This window comes from Puma concolor, chromosome C1 (assembly GCF_028749965.1).
Source record: "Puma concolor isolate L17-30 chromosome C1, mPumCon1.1.hap2, whole genome shotgun sequence".
Lineage (NCBI taxonomy): Eukaryota > Metazoa > Chordata > Mammalia > Carnivora > Felidae > Puma > Puma concolor.
Window position 1 is genome coordinate 184,295,808 of NC_141674.1, and position 19,901 is coordinate 184,315,708.

The 19,901-nt window shown below is 36.9% G+C and overlaps 1 protein-coding gene across 8 annotated transcripts in view; it reads left to right on the forward strand.

The window, feature by feature from the left end:
- Nucleotides 1-19,901, forward strand: part of CCDC150 (coiled-coil domain containing 150) — a 100,251-nt gene that overhangs the window by 46,873 nt on the left and 33,477 nt on the right. For all 8 annotated transcript variants that reach the window (XR_015255412.1, XM_086719197.1, XM_086719193.1 and 5 more), the window contains 2 exons: nucleotides 5,810-5,923; nucleotides 12,242-12,325. Coding sequence is in view for 7 of the 8 variants with exons in the window: in XM_086719197.1 (XP_086575323.1) it covers nucleotides 5,810-5,923; nucleotides 12,242-12,325 (198 nt within the window). In the remaining variant the exon portion in view is untranslated. The remainder of the gene's footprint in view (nucleotides 1-5,809; nucleotides 5,924-12,241; nucleotides 12,326-19,901) is intronic.

Genomic DNA, 19,901 nt, shown 5'->3' on the forward strand with positions numbered 1-19,901 from the left:
AATTCCAGTCCTTTCAGATTTATTGAGAGTTGTCCTGTGGCCTAACATGGTACATTGTGGAGAATGTTGCATATGCAATTGAGAAAAATACTCAAAAATTGAGTATTCTGCTATTGTTGGGAAGAGTGTTCTATAGCTGTCCAGTTGCTTTATAGTGTTGTTAAAGTCATCTGTCTCCTCTATGATCTTCTAATTGTTCTGTTCATTATTGAAAGTGGGATATTGAAGTCGCCAGCTTTGTTGAATCATTTATTTCTCCCTTCACTTCTATTAGTTTTTGCTTCATTTGTATTGGGACTCTGTTGTTGTTAGAGGCATATATATTTATAAATGTTATATCTTGATGGACTGACCGTTTTTCAATATATAATATCTCTCTTAGGCTCTTAGACCCAATTCTAACACAGCAGGGGTGCCCCCCCACCCCACAACACTGAGCAGTTTTTGGATACCAGCAGGGTGTCTGAGAATTCAACTCAATTCTTACAGTGTCTACCCAGAGATAGCATTAGATTTCACAGATTAAGGGTTCAGTCCTACAAGATTTCTCCCACCCCTGACCTCCCACTTCAGATGCCACTCACAAGCTCCAGGCTCTTGTGCTTCGGACCTATTGACTATAGATTGGAGGTTCCAACAACCTTCTCCTTAGATTCTTTTAATTTGCTAGAGTGGCTTACAGTATTCAGGGAAACGTGCTTACTAGTTTATTAAAGGATATGATAAATGATACAAATCAACAGCCAGATGAAGAAATACATAGGGTGAGGTATGGAAAAAGGACAACAAGTTTCTATGCCCTCTCTAGGCATACCACTCTCTCCAATTTCCATGTATTCACCAACTCAGGAGCTCTTGGAACCCAGTCCTTTGGGGGTTTCATAGAGGCTTGACTGCACAGTTATGATTGACTAGGTCATTGGCCATTGGATGATTCAATCTTCAGCCCTCTTTCCTCCCTGGAGGTTAGGGGCTAGGACTCAAAGGTCCAACCCCCTAATCACTTGGTTGGTCCTCCTGGCAATCAGCCCCCACCCTTGGGTGGGGTTCAGAAGTTACCTTCTTTATTAACAGGACACCCATTTCACCATTATGGCTCTGAAATGTTTTCAGGAACTGTGGATGAAGACCACATATATCTGAGAAATGTATTTTGGTCACCTGAAAGACCAAACATATTTCTTTTTTTAAATTTTTAAAATTTTTTTCAAACATATTTCTTATAAACCATTATATTATACTAGTCTTCTTTGTCTCACACATTTTTTGTCTTAATGTAGTTTTGTCTGATGTTAATATAGCTACTTCAGCTCTTTTCAGGTTATTGTTTACATGGTATACCTTTTTCCATTGTTTTACTTTCAACCCATTTGTGTCTTTGAATCTAAAGTGTGTCTCTTATAAATAGCATACAGTTGGATCTTTTAAAAGATGCATTCTGCCTATCTCTGCTTTTTTTGGTGGAGTGTTTAATCTTTTTATATTTAACATAATTACTGATAAGATAGGATTTACATTTGCTACTTTACTCTTTATTTTTTATGTCTTATATGCTTTTTGTTCCTGTCTCCATTACTGTCTTTTTCTGTGTTAAGTAGATATTTCTGGTGCACTATTTTAATTCTCTTATTCTTTCTTTTACTGTATATTTTTGCATTATGGGTAACCAAGAAAGTTACAAACAAAAAAATACGTATACAAACACCTTTTAGGGGTGTCTGGGTGGCTCAGTCGGTTAAGCGCCTAACTTGATTTCAGCCCAGGTCATGATGTCACGGTTCATGAGATCAAGCCCTGTGTCAGGCTGTGCACTGACAGCGCAGAGTCTGCTTGGGATTCTCTCTCTCCCTTTCTCTCTCAAAATAAATAAATATTTAAAAACCAAAACAAGAAAACACTCTTTTATATATACCTATATTGCTACCTTTATTGTAGCAGCTGTACTATTTATTTCTTTATGTGAATTTCAGTTATTATCTAATCCCTTTTTATTTCAACTTGAAGAACTCTCTCTCATGTTTCTTCTAGGACATTTTTTTCTAGCCCCATAGCCCCACCAGAGAGTGGACCCTGGTCCAGACCTACACAATTTTCATTGAGATTAAAGAGAATTGAGCAATCTCTATCAAAATAACACCAACATTGTTCACAGAACTAGAAAAAAAACAATCCTAAAATGTGTACGGAACCAGAAAAGACCCCAAATGGCCAAAGTAAATCTTGAAAAAGAAAACCAAAGCTGGAGGCATCACAATCCCGGACTTCAAGCTGTATTACAAAGCTATAATCATCAAGACAGTATGGTACTGGCACAAAAACAGACACTCAGTGGAACAGAATAGAGAACCTAGAAATGGACCCACAAACATATAGCTGACTAATCTTTGACCACACAGGAAAGAATATCTTCAGAAAATGGTACTGGGAAAATGGACAGTGACATGCCAAAAAATGAACCTGGACCACTTTCTTATACCATACACAAAAATACACTCAAAATGGTTGAAAGACCTGAACATAAGACCGGAAGCCATGAAAATCTTAGAGGAGAAAGCAGGCAAAAACCTCTTTGAACTTGGCTGCAGCAACCTCTTACTTAACAGATCTCTGGAGGCTAGGGAAACAAAAGCAAAAATGAACTATTGGGGCTTCATCAAAATAAAAGTTTCTGCACAGTGAAGGAAACAATCAGCAAAACTAAAAGGCAACTGATGGAATGGGAGAAGATATTTGCAAGTGACTTATCAGATAAAGGGTTAGTATCCAAAATCTATAGAGAACTTACCAAATTCAACACCTCAAAAACAAATAATCCAGTGAAGAAATGGGCAAAAGACATGAAGAGACACTTCTCCAAAGAAGACATCCAAATGGCCAACTGACACCTGAAAAAATGCTCAACATCACTCATCATCAGGGAAGTACAAATCAAAACCACACTGACATACCACCTCATACCTGTCAGAGTGACTAACATTAACAACTCAGGCAACAACAGATGTTGGCAAAGATGCAAAGAAAGAGGATCTCTTTTGCACTGCTGGTGGGAATGTAAACTGGTGCAGCCACTCTGGAACGTAGTATGGGGGTCCCTCAAAAAATTAAAAATAGAACTACCCTACGACCCAGCAATTGCACTACTAGGTATTTATCCATGGGATACAGTTGTGCTGTTTCAGAGGGACACATGCACCCCCATGTTTATAGCAGCACTATCAACAATAGCGAAAGTATGGAAAGAGCCCAAATGTCCATCGATGGATGAATGGATAAAGAAGATGTGGTATGTATGTATGTATGTGTGTGTGTATATATACACACACACACACATACACAATGGAGTATTACTCGGCAATCAAAAAGAACGAAATCTTGCCATTTGCAACTACATGGATTGAACTGGAGGGTATTATGCTAAGTGAAATTAGTCAGAGAAAGACAAAAATCATATGACTTCATTAATATGAGGACTTTAAGAGAAAAAACAGATGAACATAAGGGAAGGGAAACAAAAATAATATAAAAACAGGGAGGAGGACAAAACAGAAGAGACTCATAAATATGGAGAACAAACTGAGGGTTACTGGAGGGGTTGTGAGAGGGAGGATGGGCTAAATGGGTAAGGGGCACTAAGGAATCTAATCCTGAAATCGTTGTACCATATGCTAACTAATTTGGATGTAAATATTAAAAAATAAAAAATAAAATTAAAAAAAAATAGAACTACCCTGCAACCCAGCAATTGCACTAGTAGGTATTTAACCAAGGGTACAGGTATGCTGTTTTGAAGGGGCACATGCACCTGATGTTTATAGCAGTGGTATTGACAATAGCCAAAGTATGGAAAGAGCCCAGATGTCCATCGATGGATGAATGGATAAAGAAGATGTGCTACGTGTACACAATGGAGTATTACTCAGCAATCAAAAAGAATGAAATCTTGCCATTTGCAACTATGTGGATGAAACTATGCTAAGTGAAATTAGAGAAAGACAAACATATGATATCACTCATATGAGGAATTTAAGATACAAAGCCGATGAACATAAGGGAAGGGAAGCAAAAATAATATAAAAACAGGGAGGGAGACAAAACATAAGAGACTCTTAATTATAGAGAACAAACAGGGTTGCTCGAGGGGTTTGGGAGGGGAGTTGGGCTAAATGGGTAAGGGGCATTAAGGAATCTACTTCTGAAATCATTGTTGCACTATATGCTAACTAACTTGGATATAAATTAAAAAATAAATGAATTACAAAAAAAAAGAATTGACATTTTAGCAATATTGAATCTCATACATGAACATGACATATCTCTCCATTTTATTTAGGTTTTTAATTTCTCTTACCAGTATTTTGTTTTGAGCATATTAAACATTGGACATATTTTAGATTTGTACCAAAGAATTTCATGGGTTTCAGTACTATTACAAATGGTACACTTTTAAGAAATATCAATTTCCAATTGTTTGTTGCTAGTATATAAAAACAATAGAGTTGCATCCTCATATCCTTCAACCTTACTAAAGTCACTTATTCTAGTATCTTTTTTGTAAAGTTTTTGGGATTTCCTATGTAGGCAATCATATTTGTTATAAGTAGAGATTTTTATTTCTCCATTTCCAATTTCTATGCCTTCTATACTTTTTCTTACCTTATTGCTGATAAGGTGCAGATATCCTTGCTTTTTTCCCAGTGTTAGGGAGAAACATTCAGGTCTTTCACTTTTAAGATATTAGTTGTAGGGGTGCCTGGGTGGCTCAGTCAGATGGGCATCTGACTTGGCTCAAGTCATGATCTTACAGCTCGTGAGCTCGAGCCCCGTGTCCAGCTCTGTGCTGGAGGCTTGGCGCCTGCTTTGGATTCTGTGTCTCCCTCTTTTCTGCCCCTCCCCTGCTCACACTTTGTCTCTCTCTCTCTCTCTCTCTCTCTCTCTCCCCTTCAAAAATTAAATAAACATTAAAAAAATTTTACTGATAAATGATATTAATTGTAGGTGTTTTATAGATACACTTGATCAGGTAGAAATGGTTCCCTTTCATTTCCAGATTGCTGAGTTTTTATCATAAATGTTGAATTTTGTGAAATGCTTTTTCTGCATCTTTATAAATTGCCATTATAGTTTTTCTTCTATATACTATAGTCTAATTAATTTCAGGTGTTCAGTAAGGTTTGTATTACTGGGATAAACTTGGTCCTGGTTTGTTATCCTTTTTATATATTGCAAGATTCATTTTACTAGTATTTTTGCAGAGGCCTTCTGCATCTGTATTCATTAGCTTAAATTAATATTTAAGTAAATATCAAGTACCAGAAGGACTTCTACTTCTAGTATATGTGAATTAGGTAATTTGTCATAATCCTCCTGCTGAAGACAACTAGAAAAGCTGAAAAAATGTAAAAGAAAAGGAAAAAAAGTTTAAAAAAATTCTCAGAGCTGTCAGACTACAAATCCCTGCATTTAGACACAGGATAACATGTTCATACAATAACTGCTATTTTAGTTACAAATGTCATTTAAAAAATTTTTTTTTAATGTTTGCTTATTTTTGAGAGAGACAGAGCTTGAGCAGGGGAGGGGCAGAGAGAGAGGCAGACACAGAATCTGAAGCAGGCTCCAGGCTCCGAGCTGTCAGCACAGAACCCGACGCGGGGCTCGAACTCACAGACTGTGAGATCATGACCTGAGCCGATGTCAGACACCCAACCGACTGAGCCACCCAGGCTCCCCACAAATGTCATTTTAAAAGCAAGATAATGCTTTTGGATCTGGCATAAATAGATTTCTTTTCTCCTTTTGTGTTTCAAAGGTAGACATAAATACATTGACCCACAACCTACAGACTTTAGAGGAAAAGAATAAGCACCTGTCAGAACAAATGGCTTCCCTAGAACTTCAGCAAGTCCCTTCTGATTACAATGAGGTGGGTATAAAAAGGTCAGTCTAAATTAGGAATTAGTGACTAGTGTGTTTTAAAAAATCAGAAGTTAGGAGATGGATTTTCTTCATTTGTGTTTTAATAATTATCATTTAGCCCTGAATAACTCGGGCTGACTATGGCAGAGAGCCCTACAAGTGCTCAAACAGTAAAAGATTAATAAAACAAGAATTTAGGGCAGCTAATAAACATCTGCCTCCACAGATGATCTATAATACTGAAAAGTATGAATATTTCTAATGTTTTAAAATACTTCCTATTCCATAAATTATGAGGCAGAAGGCTGTATTTTTCTTTTCCTTTTTTGACATTTCCACTAGGCAATCAGTAATAAGTACGATATCTAAAAGCTGTTTGACACAGTCAGTGCAATACAAATAAATGGTAGAGTTTAGACCATCTCTAAGTGGAGGATATTTATTTATTTATTTATTTATTTATTTATTTATTTATTTATTTTTTAAGTGGAGGATATTTAAAGAGATGATCATTCTGTTAAGCAGCTAGTAAGTTTCCTGTGTGCTTTTGAGTACTTGAAAAAGAATTAGTTACTGCTTCTGTAACATGCAAATCACCTTTGAAAACTGCATAGAAGACCCTGGTGTGAGTCTGTCTTGATCTGAGTTAAATTCTTTCAGACTCTGTCATAAGCTGTACATTACTTCAGTTGTGAAATCCTAGAGAATAATCTAATACATTTTCATGGCCTTAGAGCCAGACGGCCGGCATTTCAATTTTGGCTATGACCTCGAGTGTGAGCCTTAACCTCTCTGAGCCTCAGTTTCTTAATCTGTCAAAGTGGGGGAAGTAATACCATTATTAGGAGGTTGTTGGAGGATTTAGTAAGTTAATACATTAAAGCATGTAGCAGATAACTAACATTTATTGAATTTTTAGTATTTGAACTGTCCCAGAAAAAAGGCTTTTAAGTTCCTCTTATAGCAACAAGGTGCATTAGCTCTAGTTCCTGGTACTATCTCAGACCAACCCTCCCTTCCCAAGATTAAAGATTTATCCATGTCCTCTGCTTGTTGGCCATGTATCAGCTAGACTTATCAGCCTACTTGCTCCTGGTCTTTCTGGAAGACTACATCTCAGTCTCTCTGATTCTTTCAGTGCCCCCCTGCCAGTGAGTAGGCCTGTGGCCTTACCCTGTTAGTGACTTTGACAGATCCTGCTAATGATTTTGTCAGTGTTGATTCTTGCTTTCTCACCACACCTCTTAAGGTCTCCCAATGATAAACCACACCTCAGGTCCAGCTTGTAGTTCTGTGTTTCCACATAGAATTTTCTCTGACCAGGCCTGCCTGGAAGTCCTCCAGTTGGCTGTATGAGTCTTGAGAAATGAGGTTGAGATGTCAGTATTTGTTTTTTAATCTCAGCAATATCATTAAATTTATCACCGTTCAATGCTGGCAGTGTATGTTTGTTCTTTGGGAATTCACACTTGAAATTCTCAATACGAGTTACCTTTCTAGTATAATCTGTTACTGGTTTTTGGAGATATGCTTATGAGTGTATGTTGTGTATGCCACACCACAGATTTGAAGTTCGACCTGGTTTCAACCCTCAAGGTTCCATTTACTGTGTGGCCTGGGCAGGGCTTAAACCCTATGGCCCTTGGGGCTAAGGAAATCTCCCTTAATCACAGCACATATCATCTGCACATATCAAAATGGTAACTTTGTGAATTAGAAATTGACCTGTTGATGCATCTGCCTTCACTGTCTTCTGATGCAAGAGCAGTAGTTACTCATCTTTACACTCCCTTGCCTAGCATAGCACCTAATACATAATAGGTATTTAAAAAATTTTTTTTAATTTTCTAATGTTTATTCTTGAAGGAGAGAGACAGAATGAGAGTGGGAGAGGAGCAGAGAGAGAGGAGACACAGAATTCTAAGCAGGCTCCATGCTCTGAGCTGTCAGCATAATCTGTGAGATCATGACTTGAGTGAAGTCAGTCGCCCAACCGACTGAACCACCCAGGCACTCCCATAATAGGTGTTTTAGAAAGATTGAGTAGAACACAAGGAGGGTCACGTCTGTCTTGCCAGTGCATGAGGATTAAATATCATATTGTGCGTAAAGTACCCATCACAGTGCCTAGCATACTTAATACATGTATAAACATTATTCTCTTTTCTTCTTCACACCAATTTTGGGCTTATTTTTATTATTTCAGCCTTTAATGATGGTATAATTTAAGTCTATTACTATAGTCAGTCATGCAGGGAACCACAGTGAGAAATGATCCAAATGGATTTTTTTTTTTTAAGCTGAGTGCATAGCCCGACATGGGGCTCAATCCCACGAACTGTGAGATCATGACCTGATTTGAAAGCAAGAGTCTGACGGAGCCACCCGGGTGCCCCTTCTTTTGGATTTTAAACATATTTTCAAACAGTAGCACTAAACAGAAGTATAGTTCCCTATGCAACCAGGACTTCAATGATTTGAAATTAAACCGTGAATTAAATGTAGTATTTCTTACACCTAGGATGACATTCAGTGCACACTCATGTAGGTGTCCAAGTTGGCTCAGTTTGCTGTGGCCCATGCAAAACAGTTGTTAAATATTTTGAATAAAATCCCTGCATACAGGGGTGCCTGTCTTAGTCAGTAGAGCATGCAACTCAATCTCAAGGTTGTGAGTTTGAACCCTCACTTTGGGTGTGGAGATTACTTAAAAATAAAATCTTCAAAAAAATCCCTGCTTACAATCTGCTCATAAAATAGCTTTATCAAGATGCTAGTATCTTTTGGTTTCATGTATTCTTCTAATAGCCTTCTAACTTTCACAGCTCATCTTAATTTTGAAAATGATTTTAGAAATCATTTTGTGGCTTACAATTGATCCTTGTCAACCTACCTTTTATTTCTTAAGATAATTTTATGTTTGCTTCCTGCTTTTCCAAGGAGTGATATCTTTGTATATCAATTAAAATGCATATTCTAACAATTAGCATTTTTCTTGGTATTCTAATTCTCAAGTGAGTCTCCAATTTCTCTTTTGCTTGCATATTAATGGTCTTTTTAGTATATTGCCAGGATTTTTTATGCAAAGGTTGATCTCTGGCCTTCCACAACTCAGAATCTGAGATATTCACTCATTTAAGTGCTCTCTAATTTCTGGTCTTCCGTTGATTCTCTTAAATATAAGCCCTATTTAAATAATCTGGACACAATAATTTAAACTACTGCTTTAATATCTGCTTTCCCTTAGCAACTGGAACAACTGGAACAACTTCTTTTCTGTTTGTTGTGAATTTAAATAAGTGACCTTGTGTCAAATATCACATTTTGATTTTGCTTAGACAGTTTACACTATCACTGCGTTAACATTCTCTTAGGTGACCAAAAAAGAGGAAATCATTTTTAAAGTATATTTAAAAGATTAATGGAATTTCTTTATGCCTTTGCCTAAAAGAGGGAACTTTATTGAGGTAAAAAGTGCCATTATTTAAAAATTCCTGGACATCTTTTATAAGAGACCCAGATCATTTAAGTTACTGCGAAAAAAAAAAAAGACTTCATATTCCAAGAAGACAAGCAAAGTTATCTTTGAGTGTTTGTTATAGCTAGCATATTTTAGGTTTAAATCTAGCTCTTGGTATTTTATATTGCACTTTATAGCACATGTGGCACCACAACTTACAGAACTTAGAACTGAATTTTAAATACCTATGCTTTTGTGGTTATGGTATAGTTTTGTTTTTGTAACATCATTGGCCATCCTTGTTTATTTTGCTGAAGACTTGGTCAGAACATTATCCCAAATGTTGTGTTCATGGAATGTTTTTACCTCATAGTTTCCAAAATAGAAAGTATTGTGGGAAAGGGGGACTGTATGTGTTACACTGACAGAAAATTAATTGATGATTAATTTTATGGTAATATGTTCTAACCTCCTATTTATTGATAACAGTCTATATTTCCGTTAGGTTATTTTGTGTGGTTTTAAAAAAAATTTTTTTAATTAAAAATTTTTTAATTAAATATAATTTATTGTCAAATTGGCTTTTTAATTTTTTTAATGTTTATTTAGTTTTGAGAGAGAGAGGTAGAGTGTGAGTGGGGGAGGGGCAAAGAGAGAGGATGGACACAGAATTTGAAACAGGCTCCAGGCTCCGCCTTACCAGCACAGAGCCTGATGCGGGGCTCCAGCCCACAAACAGTGAGATCATGACCTGAGCCGATGTCAGACACTTAGCCTGCTGAGCCACCCAGGAGCCCCACCTTTAGTTTATTTTGAAACCAATACTTTATTGGCCTGAATGCTTTAAAAAAATAATTTCCTTTGCCTTAGTGGGAACCACATATAGTGATTAAAATTGAAAGTTTAAGAAACAATGTATGAATATGTATAATTATGTATGAAAAAAATACTGGTCTGATAGGACAAACACTTAGATGGGCCATAATGGTTAACCCACTGATGCCAAAAATTGGATATAAATTTTTATATTGAATGTGCATAATTTGGGGTGGGTTGTATAGAAGAACTAATCACTCTTTATGGCTTTTCCATAGGTTTTTATCAAGCCTAGAATGTCTAAAATGGCCTAATTCTTCTAGCCAAGGCAACTACCAAAGGGAATACCCTCTTGTAGAACATATGCTATCATGAAAGTATTTTGAACCCAAGAAGAGATGAGTTACATGTTATTACATAGTAATCTAGTTTGGAATGTGTTTTTGCTTTTATTTGGAAAATATTCATAACACTTGAAATAAAGTGCACTACAAAGTGATAACTAAGGAATAGCTATAACAGTGTTGGAGATGGTGAGAATTATCTCTTGTATAAATTCATATCTCTACATATGTTGACATCTTTATTAACTTGCCTAAAGTTGAACATAAAACAAGTCTAAATTCTTTGGATTTAAATGCTGAAAAGGCCTCCTGGTCTATAGTAATTATGTCAATGTAGGATATTTACCAGCATTAATAACACTTCCCTCTAAAGATTTACTGCAAATGATCCATAGTGCAGCTCATTGGCCAATGTGATTAAGAATTTGCGTTCTCTTGGGGCGCCTGGGTGGCTCAGTTGGTTGAGTGTCCAACTTCAGCTCAGGTCATGATCTCACAGCTCATGAGTTCGAGCCCTGCGTCAGGCTCTGTGCTGACAGCTTGGAGCCTGGATCCTGCTTCAGATCTCTGTCCCCCTCTCTTTCTGCCCCTAACCCACTCCCATTCTGTCTCTCTCTCTTTCAACAGTAAATAAACATAAAAAAAAAAAAAAAAAAAGAATTTGTGTTCTCAGTTACATTTGCTTTTGTGTGTATTATTCTTGCAGTTTATTTGTGAAGATGATTTTGACATAAGGCAAATATCAGTATGTCTTGCTGTTAAGATATAACACTGAAATAGATCATGGAAGGTGAAAATTTCCATATTCAATCACTAATATGTAATCACTCCAAATTCAATCACTGGAGTACCAACAAGGACCAAAATTTAATCAAAATGAAACTGTATTTTATACTTATTTTTTCTGAAAAAGTCTGAGGAAAAAGAAATATAAAAAATAACTGTCATTATTAAAGGCTGTTTGAATGATAAAATATGTAATTTCTTGAAATATAGAGCCTTCAGTAGTGTTTCTCCAGGATAACACTGTGTAGAGTGCTTGATCAGACAATACTGGAATTTCCAATAAATGTTTCTTTTGTTCAGAGAGTTTCTTTTTACTCCCTCTTGCATGGTAACTGAAGTGTCTTCTGTCTACACAGCTGTAATGATTTGCAGCTCCTGTTTTCTTAAAGAAATATATAATCTTTAAACTGCATATCTGCAACCGCTGATACAACCACCCCACATCTGGGTTGGATTACAACTACAGGGGCGCCTGTGTGGCTCAGTCTGTTAAGCGTCCAACTCTTGGTTTTGGCTGGCATTATGATCTCACAGTTCGTGGAACTAAGCCCCGCATCCCTGCTTGGGATTCTCTCTCTTCCTCTCTTTCTGCCTCTCCCCCACTCATGCCTGCTCATGTGCTCGCGCTCTCTCTCTCTCTCTCTCTCTCTCTCAAAATAAATAAGTAAACTTAGAATAAGTAAGCAAAAAACTACAAACTCTGGGACATTTAAGGCACTCATACTTTCACTAGCAATCCTTTAATGTTGCATATTAGCACTATGATAAGCTATGTAGGGAAAAACTAAGAGGCAGCAAAGACAAATAAATATGAATCCTGGTTTCATCACTGTAGAAATGATAAGAGTATAAATGCTTGTTCAGAAAATGGTTGTTCCTTTCTCTGCCAAGGTACTGATACCTGTGTTTGCTTTCCCAGCTGGCTCAACAGCAGGTGGAAAAGGTCCTGGGAAGAATTACTGAGAGTAAAAATAAACTGGCCTATGAAAAGGGAAAACTCCAGGTATGAGATTTTATTTTCTGATTTGTGTTGTCTAATTTTTTAATGCCAATTATCAAGCTAAATATAATAAATGATGGATTTTGAGAGGACCTAGCTCTACTAATTCTCTAACTTTGGACAAGTTTTTGAACCCTCCTAAGTTTGTTGCCTCATTAAGTAAAATCAGGTGATTGCTGTTCACATATCTGTAATATAATACTGAAACTAAAATTGTGAAACCAGATCCCATTCTGTAGCTATTGAAAGTTGTATTATGATTGTTTTGTGCATGGCCACTCACTAAGAATGTTAGACAGCTCATGCTCTCTTTTTTGCTGAATTTTTATAGCATTCTTAAAAAGAAATAACCCTGGATATTGGGACTCAAAGGCAATAGACTTGAGTGACTGGGATGATACTATTCTTTTGCTTCCTGTATGTTTTATCTCTATAGTACCTACAGAGCAGGAAGCTGGCCACTGATACCCAACTCCAGTGGAAATGCTAAATGAAATCTAAATCAGTGGTTCACAGCCTTAGCTACACATCACAAATTGAGGAATTTTTTAAATACCTCATGCAGGGCAGTATATGATAGTCGCCATTTACTTGGAAATGAATCAGAAAAAGAAAAAACACTTTGATGGATAGAGGAGATTGATAGATGGATTGATATGTGATGAGCAAGTTTAAAAAAATTAATTGTGGAATTTGGATGGTGAGGGTACGCATATTCACAGTAAAATGAATTTTACTGTATATTTATAAAATACAAGGGGAAAATTCCCCATGGCAAGGCTTGCACCCCAGAGCAATTAGATCAGAATCTCAGGGAGTAGATCCTAGGCTTCAATACTTTTAAGTTCCCCAGTGATTCCAGTATGCAACCATACATGAGGACCACTGGATTCAATGGTACAAAGTCCATTTAGGCTTGGCAACCAAAGAGCTGATTTAATTAAGTGATCTCACTAGAGACATGTAAAACGTGTCAATGTTAATCTCATCTCATCTGCTCAAGGAGCTTATTATAGGGTTAGCAGATGAGATTGGCCTTTATGGCAGGCTATGTGAAAGATGATAAACCATGGTTGTAAACCGTATGTTGGCCACTAAAAACATAAGGCTATTTGGCCACAATTTGTGTGCTTTTAATTAATATTTTCTAGAGCCAATGATACATTTAAGTATAATATACATTTATACTTGTGTAACCTTGGGCGAGTCTTAATTTTCTTGAGTTTCATCTTTTTTAAAAAAATTCAGTTCCTTTAAAATGTTTTTATCAGGGGTACCTGGGTGGCTCAGTTGATTGAATGTCCAACTCTTGATATTGGCTCAGGTCATGATCTCCGGGTCATGGGATCAAGCCCCACATCAGGCTCCGCACTGAGTGTGAGGCCTGCTGAAAATTCCTCTCTCTCTCTCCCTCTGTCCTTCTCCCCTGCTTGCACGCTCTCTGTCTCTCAAAAAAAAATTAAAAAGTTCAATAGTAATTGTGATAATTTAACAGTTGTTTCTTTAGTGGTGCATTCAATAACAAGATCTAATGGTGTTCTTATAAACTCTATTAATTTCAAACTGGTGATAAGCACAAACAGCTTTTCAAGATATTTGCAATAACTATTCTATAATATGAAAATATCTGTGATGTCTATTGGAGACAAAGTAACAGGTTAGACTAATACTACTGTGGTTTATTGCCTACATTTAAAAATTTTTTAGGGGCACCTGGGTGGCTCAGTCAGTTGAGCATCCGACTTTGGCTCAGGTCATGATCTCATGGTTTGTGAGTTTAAGTGCTGCATTGGGCTCTGTGCTGACAGCTGAGACCCTGGAACCTGCTTCGGATTCTGTGTGTGTCGCTCTCTCTGCTCTTACCCCACTTGCACTCTGTCTCTCTCTCTCTCTCTCTCTCTCAAAAATAAATAAACATTAAATTTTTTTTTAAAAAAATAAAAAAATTTTAATTGAAGTATATTTGACATTCAATACTATATCATTTTAGATGTTTAACATAATGAATTGGTAATTATATACATTACAAAATGCTTACCCTAAGTGTAGTTACCATATGTCACCATACCAAGTTACTATAACATTATTGGCAATATTCCCAATGCTGTACTTTTAATCCCTGTCACTTATTTGCACGTCTTAATCCCCTTGACCTATTTCACCCTCCTCCCCTCTGACAATCACCAGTTCTCTGTACTTATGAATCTGTTTTTTTTTTTATTTCTATATACTATTTTTAATGGCTCAAGAGTAGGCTATCTTATGAATGCATCTTCTGAACCATTTCTTGCTGTTCAGTTATCTAGGAATATATCAAGCACTGTGCCAAGTGACAGTACAAGGAGGCAGGTACTGTAATTATGCCCATTTATAGGCAAGGAAATGGAAGCATAAGGAATTCAAGTAATTTTCGAAAGGTCTCACAGTTCTTGTGTTGCAAAGCCAGGATTTAATCTTAGCGGTCAGATTGTAGTCCCTAAACACCAAACAATTACACTATGTAACCATGATTTAACTGCTCTCATATTGTTGGACGTTTACGTTTTTTAATTAAAAAATTTATAAATCCTTGTTTAATCTTTGCATCCATGATGATATTATTAACTAGATTTGCTTTTATCTCATTCTACTATTTTTTTTTAATTTTCTATAATTTATTTATTTTTTTATCATTTACATCCAAGTTAGCACATGGTGCAACAATGATTTCAGGAGTAGATATCTTAAGCCCCTTATCCATTTAGCCCATCCCCCCTCCACAATCCCTACAGCAACCCTCTGTTTGTTCTCCATATTTAAGAGTCTCTTATGTTTTGTCTCCCTCCCTGTTTTTATATTATTTTTGCTTCCCTTCCCTATGTTCATCTGTTTTGTATCTTAAATTCCTCATATGAGTGAAGTCATATGATTTTTGTCTTTCTCTGACTGATTTTGTTTAGCCTAATACCCTCTAGTTCTATCCACATAGTTGCAAATGGCAAGATTTCATTCTTTTTGATTGCTGAGTAATACTCCATTGTGTATATATATATATATATATATATATATATATATATATATACACCACATCTTCTTTATCCATTCATCCTTCAATGGACATTTGGGTTCTTTCCATACTTTGGCTATTGTGGATAGTGCTGCTGTAAACATTGGGGTGCATGTGTCCCTTCAAAACAGCATACCTGTACCAAATACCTAGGAGTGCAATTGCTGGGTCATAGGGTAGTTCTATTTTTAATTTTTTGAGGAACCCCCATACTGTTTTCCAGAGTGGCTGCACCAGCTTGCATTCCCACCAACAATGCAAAAGAGATCCTTTTTCTTCGCATCATCGCCAACATCTGTTGTTGCCTGAGTTGTTAATGTTAGCCATTCTGACAGGTGTGAGGTGGTATCTCAGTGTGGTTTTGATTTGTATTTCCCTGATGATGAGTGATGTTGAGCATTTTTTCATGTGTCAGTTGGCCATCTGGATGTCTTTGGAGAAGTGTCTATTCAGGGGCGCCTGGGTGGCGCAGTCGGTTAGGCGTCCGACTTCAGCCAGGTCACGATCTCGCGGTCCGTGAGTTCGAGCCCCACGTCAGGCTCTGGGCTGATGGCTTGGAGCCTGGAGCCTGTTTCCGATTCTGTGTCTCCCTCTCTCTCTGCCCCTCCCCCATTCATGCTCTGTCTCTCTCTGTCCCAAAAAAAAAACGTTGAAGAAGTGTCTATTCATGTCTTTTGCCCATTTCTTCACTGGATTATTTGGTTTTTAGGTGTTGAGTTTGATAAGTTCTCTGTAGATTTTGGATACTAATCCTTCATCTGATACATCATTTGCAAATATCTTCTCCCATTCTGTTGGTTGCCTTATAGTTTTGCTGATTCTTTCCTTCCCTGTGCAGAAGCTTTTTATTTTGATGAGGTCCCAATAGTTCATTTTTGCTTTTGTTTCCCTGGCCTCCAGAGATCTGTTGAGTAAGAGGTTGCTACGGCTGAGTTGAAAGAGGTTTTTCCTGCTTTCTCCTCTAGGATTTTGATAGCTTCCTATCTTATGTTTAGGTCTTTCATCCATTTTGAGTGTATTTTTATGTATGGTGTAAGAAAGTGGTTCAGGTTCATTTTTCAGCATGTCACTGTCCAGTTTTCTGAGCCCCATTTGCTGAAGAGACTGTCTTTATTCCATTGGATATTCTTTCCTGCGTGGTCAAAGATTAGTCAGCTATATGTTTGTGGGTCCATTTCTGGGTTCTCTATTCTGTTCCACTGAGTGTCTGTTTTTACACCAGTACCATACTTTCTTGATGATTATAGCTTTGTAATACAGCTTGAAGTTGGGATTGTGATGTCTCCACCTTTGGTTTTCTTTTTCAAGATTTCTTTGGCTATTTGGAGTCTTTTCTGGTTCCATACAAATTTCAGGGTGTTTTGTTTTTGTTCTTGTTTTTGTTTTAGCTCTGTGAAGAATACTGGTGTTATTTTGATAGGTTTGCACTGAATATGTAGATTGCTTTGGGTAGTATTGACATTTTAACAATATTTGTTCTTCCTATCCAGGAGCATGGAATCTTTTTCCATTTTTTTGTGTCTTCAATTTTTTTATAAGCTTTCTATAGTATTCAGTGTATAGATTTTTCACCTCTTTGGTTAGATTTATTCCTAGGTATTTTATGGTTTTTGGTGCAATTATAAATGGGATTGAACCTTGATTTCTCTTTCTGCTGCTTCATTGTTGGTGTATAGCAATGCAACCGATTTCTTTGCATTGATTTTATAGTCTTTGACTTTGCTGAATTCATGGATCAGTTTTAGCAGTTTGGGGGTGGAATCTTTTGGGTTTTCCATATAGAGTATCATGCCATCTACGAAGAGTGAAAGTTTGACCTCCTCCTGGCTGATTTGGATGCCTTTTATTTCTTTGTGTTGTTTGATTGCTGAGACTAAACCTTCCAATACCATGTTGAATAATAGTGGCAAGAGTGGACATCCCGGTCTTGTTCCTGACCTTAGGGGGAAAGCTCTGTTTTTCCCCATTGAGGATGATATTAGTAGTGGGTCTTTCATATATAGCTTTTATGATCTTGAGGTATGATCCTTCTATCCATACTTTCTTGAGGGTTTTTATCAAGAGAGGATGATGTGGTTTGTCAAATGTTTTCTCTGCATCTATTGAGAGGATCATGTTCTTGCCCTTTCTTTTATTGATGTGATGTATCACATTGATTTGTGGCTATTGAACCAGCCCTGCAACCCAGGTAAAATCCCGCTTGGTCATGGTGAATAATTTTTTTAATGTATTGTTGGATCTGGTTGGCTGGTATCTTGTTGAGGATTTTTGCATCCATGTTCATCATGGAAATTGGTGTATAGTTCTCCTTTTTAGTGAAGTCTCTGTCTGGTTTTGGAATCAAGGTAATGCTGGCTTGCTGGCTTCATAGAAAGAGTTGGAAGTTTTCCTTCCATTTCTGTTTTTTGGAACACCTTCAAGAGAATAGGTGTTAACTCTTCTTTAAATGTTTGGTAGAATTCCCCCAGAAAGCCATCTGGCCCTGGACTCTTGTTTTTGGGAGATTTTTGGTTACTGATTCAATTTCCTTACTGGTTACGGGTCTGTTCAAATTTTCTATTTCTTCCTGTTTCAGTTTTGGTAGTTTATATGTTTTTAGAAACTTGTCCATTTCTTCCAGATTGCCCATTTTATTGGCATATAATTGCTCATAATATTCTCTTATTATTGTTTGTATTTCTGTGGCGTTGGTTGTGGTCTCTCCTCTTTCATTATTGATTTTATTTATTTGTGTCCTTTCCTTTTTCTTTTTGATCTAACTGGCTAGGGGGTTATCTATTTTGTTAATTCTTTCAAAGAACCAGCTTCTGGTTTCATTGTTCTGTTCTACTGTGTTTTTTGGTTTCCATAGCATTGATTTCTGCTCTAATCTTTGTTATTTCCTGTCTTCTGCTGGTTTGGGATTTTACTTGCTGTTCTTTTTCCAGCTCTTTAAGGTGTAAGGTTAGGTTGAGTATCTGTGACCGTTCTTCATTCTTTAGGAAGGCCTGGACTGCTATATACTTCCCTCTTATTACCGCCTTTGCTGCATCCCAGAGGTTTTGGGCTGTGGTGTTACCATTTTCATTGGCTTCTATGTACTTTTTAATTTCCTCTTTAACTTCTTGGTTAGCCCATTCCTTCTTTAGTAGGATGATCTTTAGTCTCCAAGTATTTATCTTTCCACATTTTTTCTTGTGGCTGATTTTGAGTTTCATAGCATTGTAGTCTGAAAATATGCACGGTATGATCTCAATCTTTTTGTACTTGTTGAGGGCTGATTTGTGTCCCAATATGTGATCTGTTCTGGAGAACATTCCATGTGCACTGGAGAAGGATGAATATTCCGCTGCTTTAGGAAGAAATGTTCTAAATATATCTGTTAAGTCCATCCGGTTCAGTGTGTCATTCAAAGCCATTGTTTCCTTGTTGATTTTCTGATTAGATGATCTGTCCATTGCTGTAAGTGGGGTGTTGAAGTCCCCTACTGTTATGGTATTATTATCAATGAGTTTCTTTATGTTTGTGCTTAATTGATTTATATATATGGGTGCTTCCACATTTGGAGAATAAATGTTTACAATTGTTAGATCTTTTTGGTGGATAGACCCCTTAATTATGATATAATGCCCTTCTTCATCTCTTGTTACAGTCTTTGTTTTAAAGCCTAGATTGTCTGATATAAGTATGGCTACCCTGGCTTTCTTTGGCTGACCATTAGCTTGGTAGATGGTTCTCCATCTCCTTACTTTCAGTCTGAAGGTGTCTTTAGGTCTAACAGTTTTTTGTTCTTTTGTTTTGCCTTTCAGATTCCACATAGAAGTGAATGGTATTTGTTTTTCTCTGACTTACTTCACTTAGCATAATACCCTCTGGGTTTGTCCATGTCATTGCACATGGCAAGATTTCATTCTTTTTTTATGGGTGAGTGATATTCCTGTATGTGTGTACACATTTGTGCCTTCTTTATATATTTTGGACATTTAACCTCTTATCAGATATACCATTTGTAAATATTTTCTACCATTCAGTAGGTTACCTTTTCATTTTGTTGATAGTTTCCTTCATGCATAAACTTTTTACTTGATATACTCCCAATTGTTTATTTTTGCTTTTGCTTCCCTTGTCTGCAGGTACAGATCCAAAAAAATACTGCTAAGACCAATATCTAAGAGTTTACTCCCTGTTTTTTCTTTTGGGAGTTTTATGGTTTCAAGTCTTACATTGAGGTCTCTAAATCATTCTGACTTTATTTTAGTGTATGCTGTAAGAAAGTGGTCCGGTTTCATTCTGTTGCATGTAGCTGTTCAGTTTTCCCCAGTACCATTTAGTGAAAAGACTGTCTTTTCCCCATTGTGTATTCTTGCCTCCTCAGTTATAGATTAATTGACCATATAAGTGTGGCTCTCATTCCATTCCATTGATCTGTCTGTTTTTGTGCCAGTACCATACTATTTTTATTAATATAGCTGCGTGGTATTGTTTAAAACCTGGCCTTGTGGGGCGCCTGGGTGACGCAGTCGGTTAAGCGTCCGACTTCAGCTCAGGTTATGA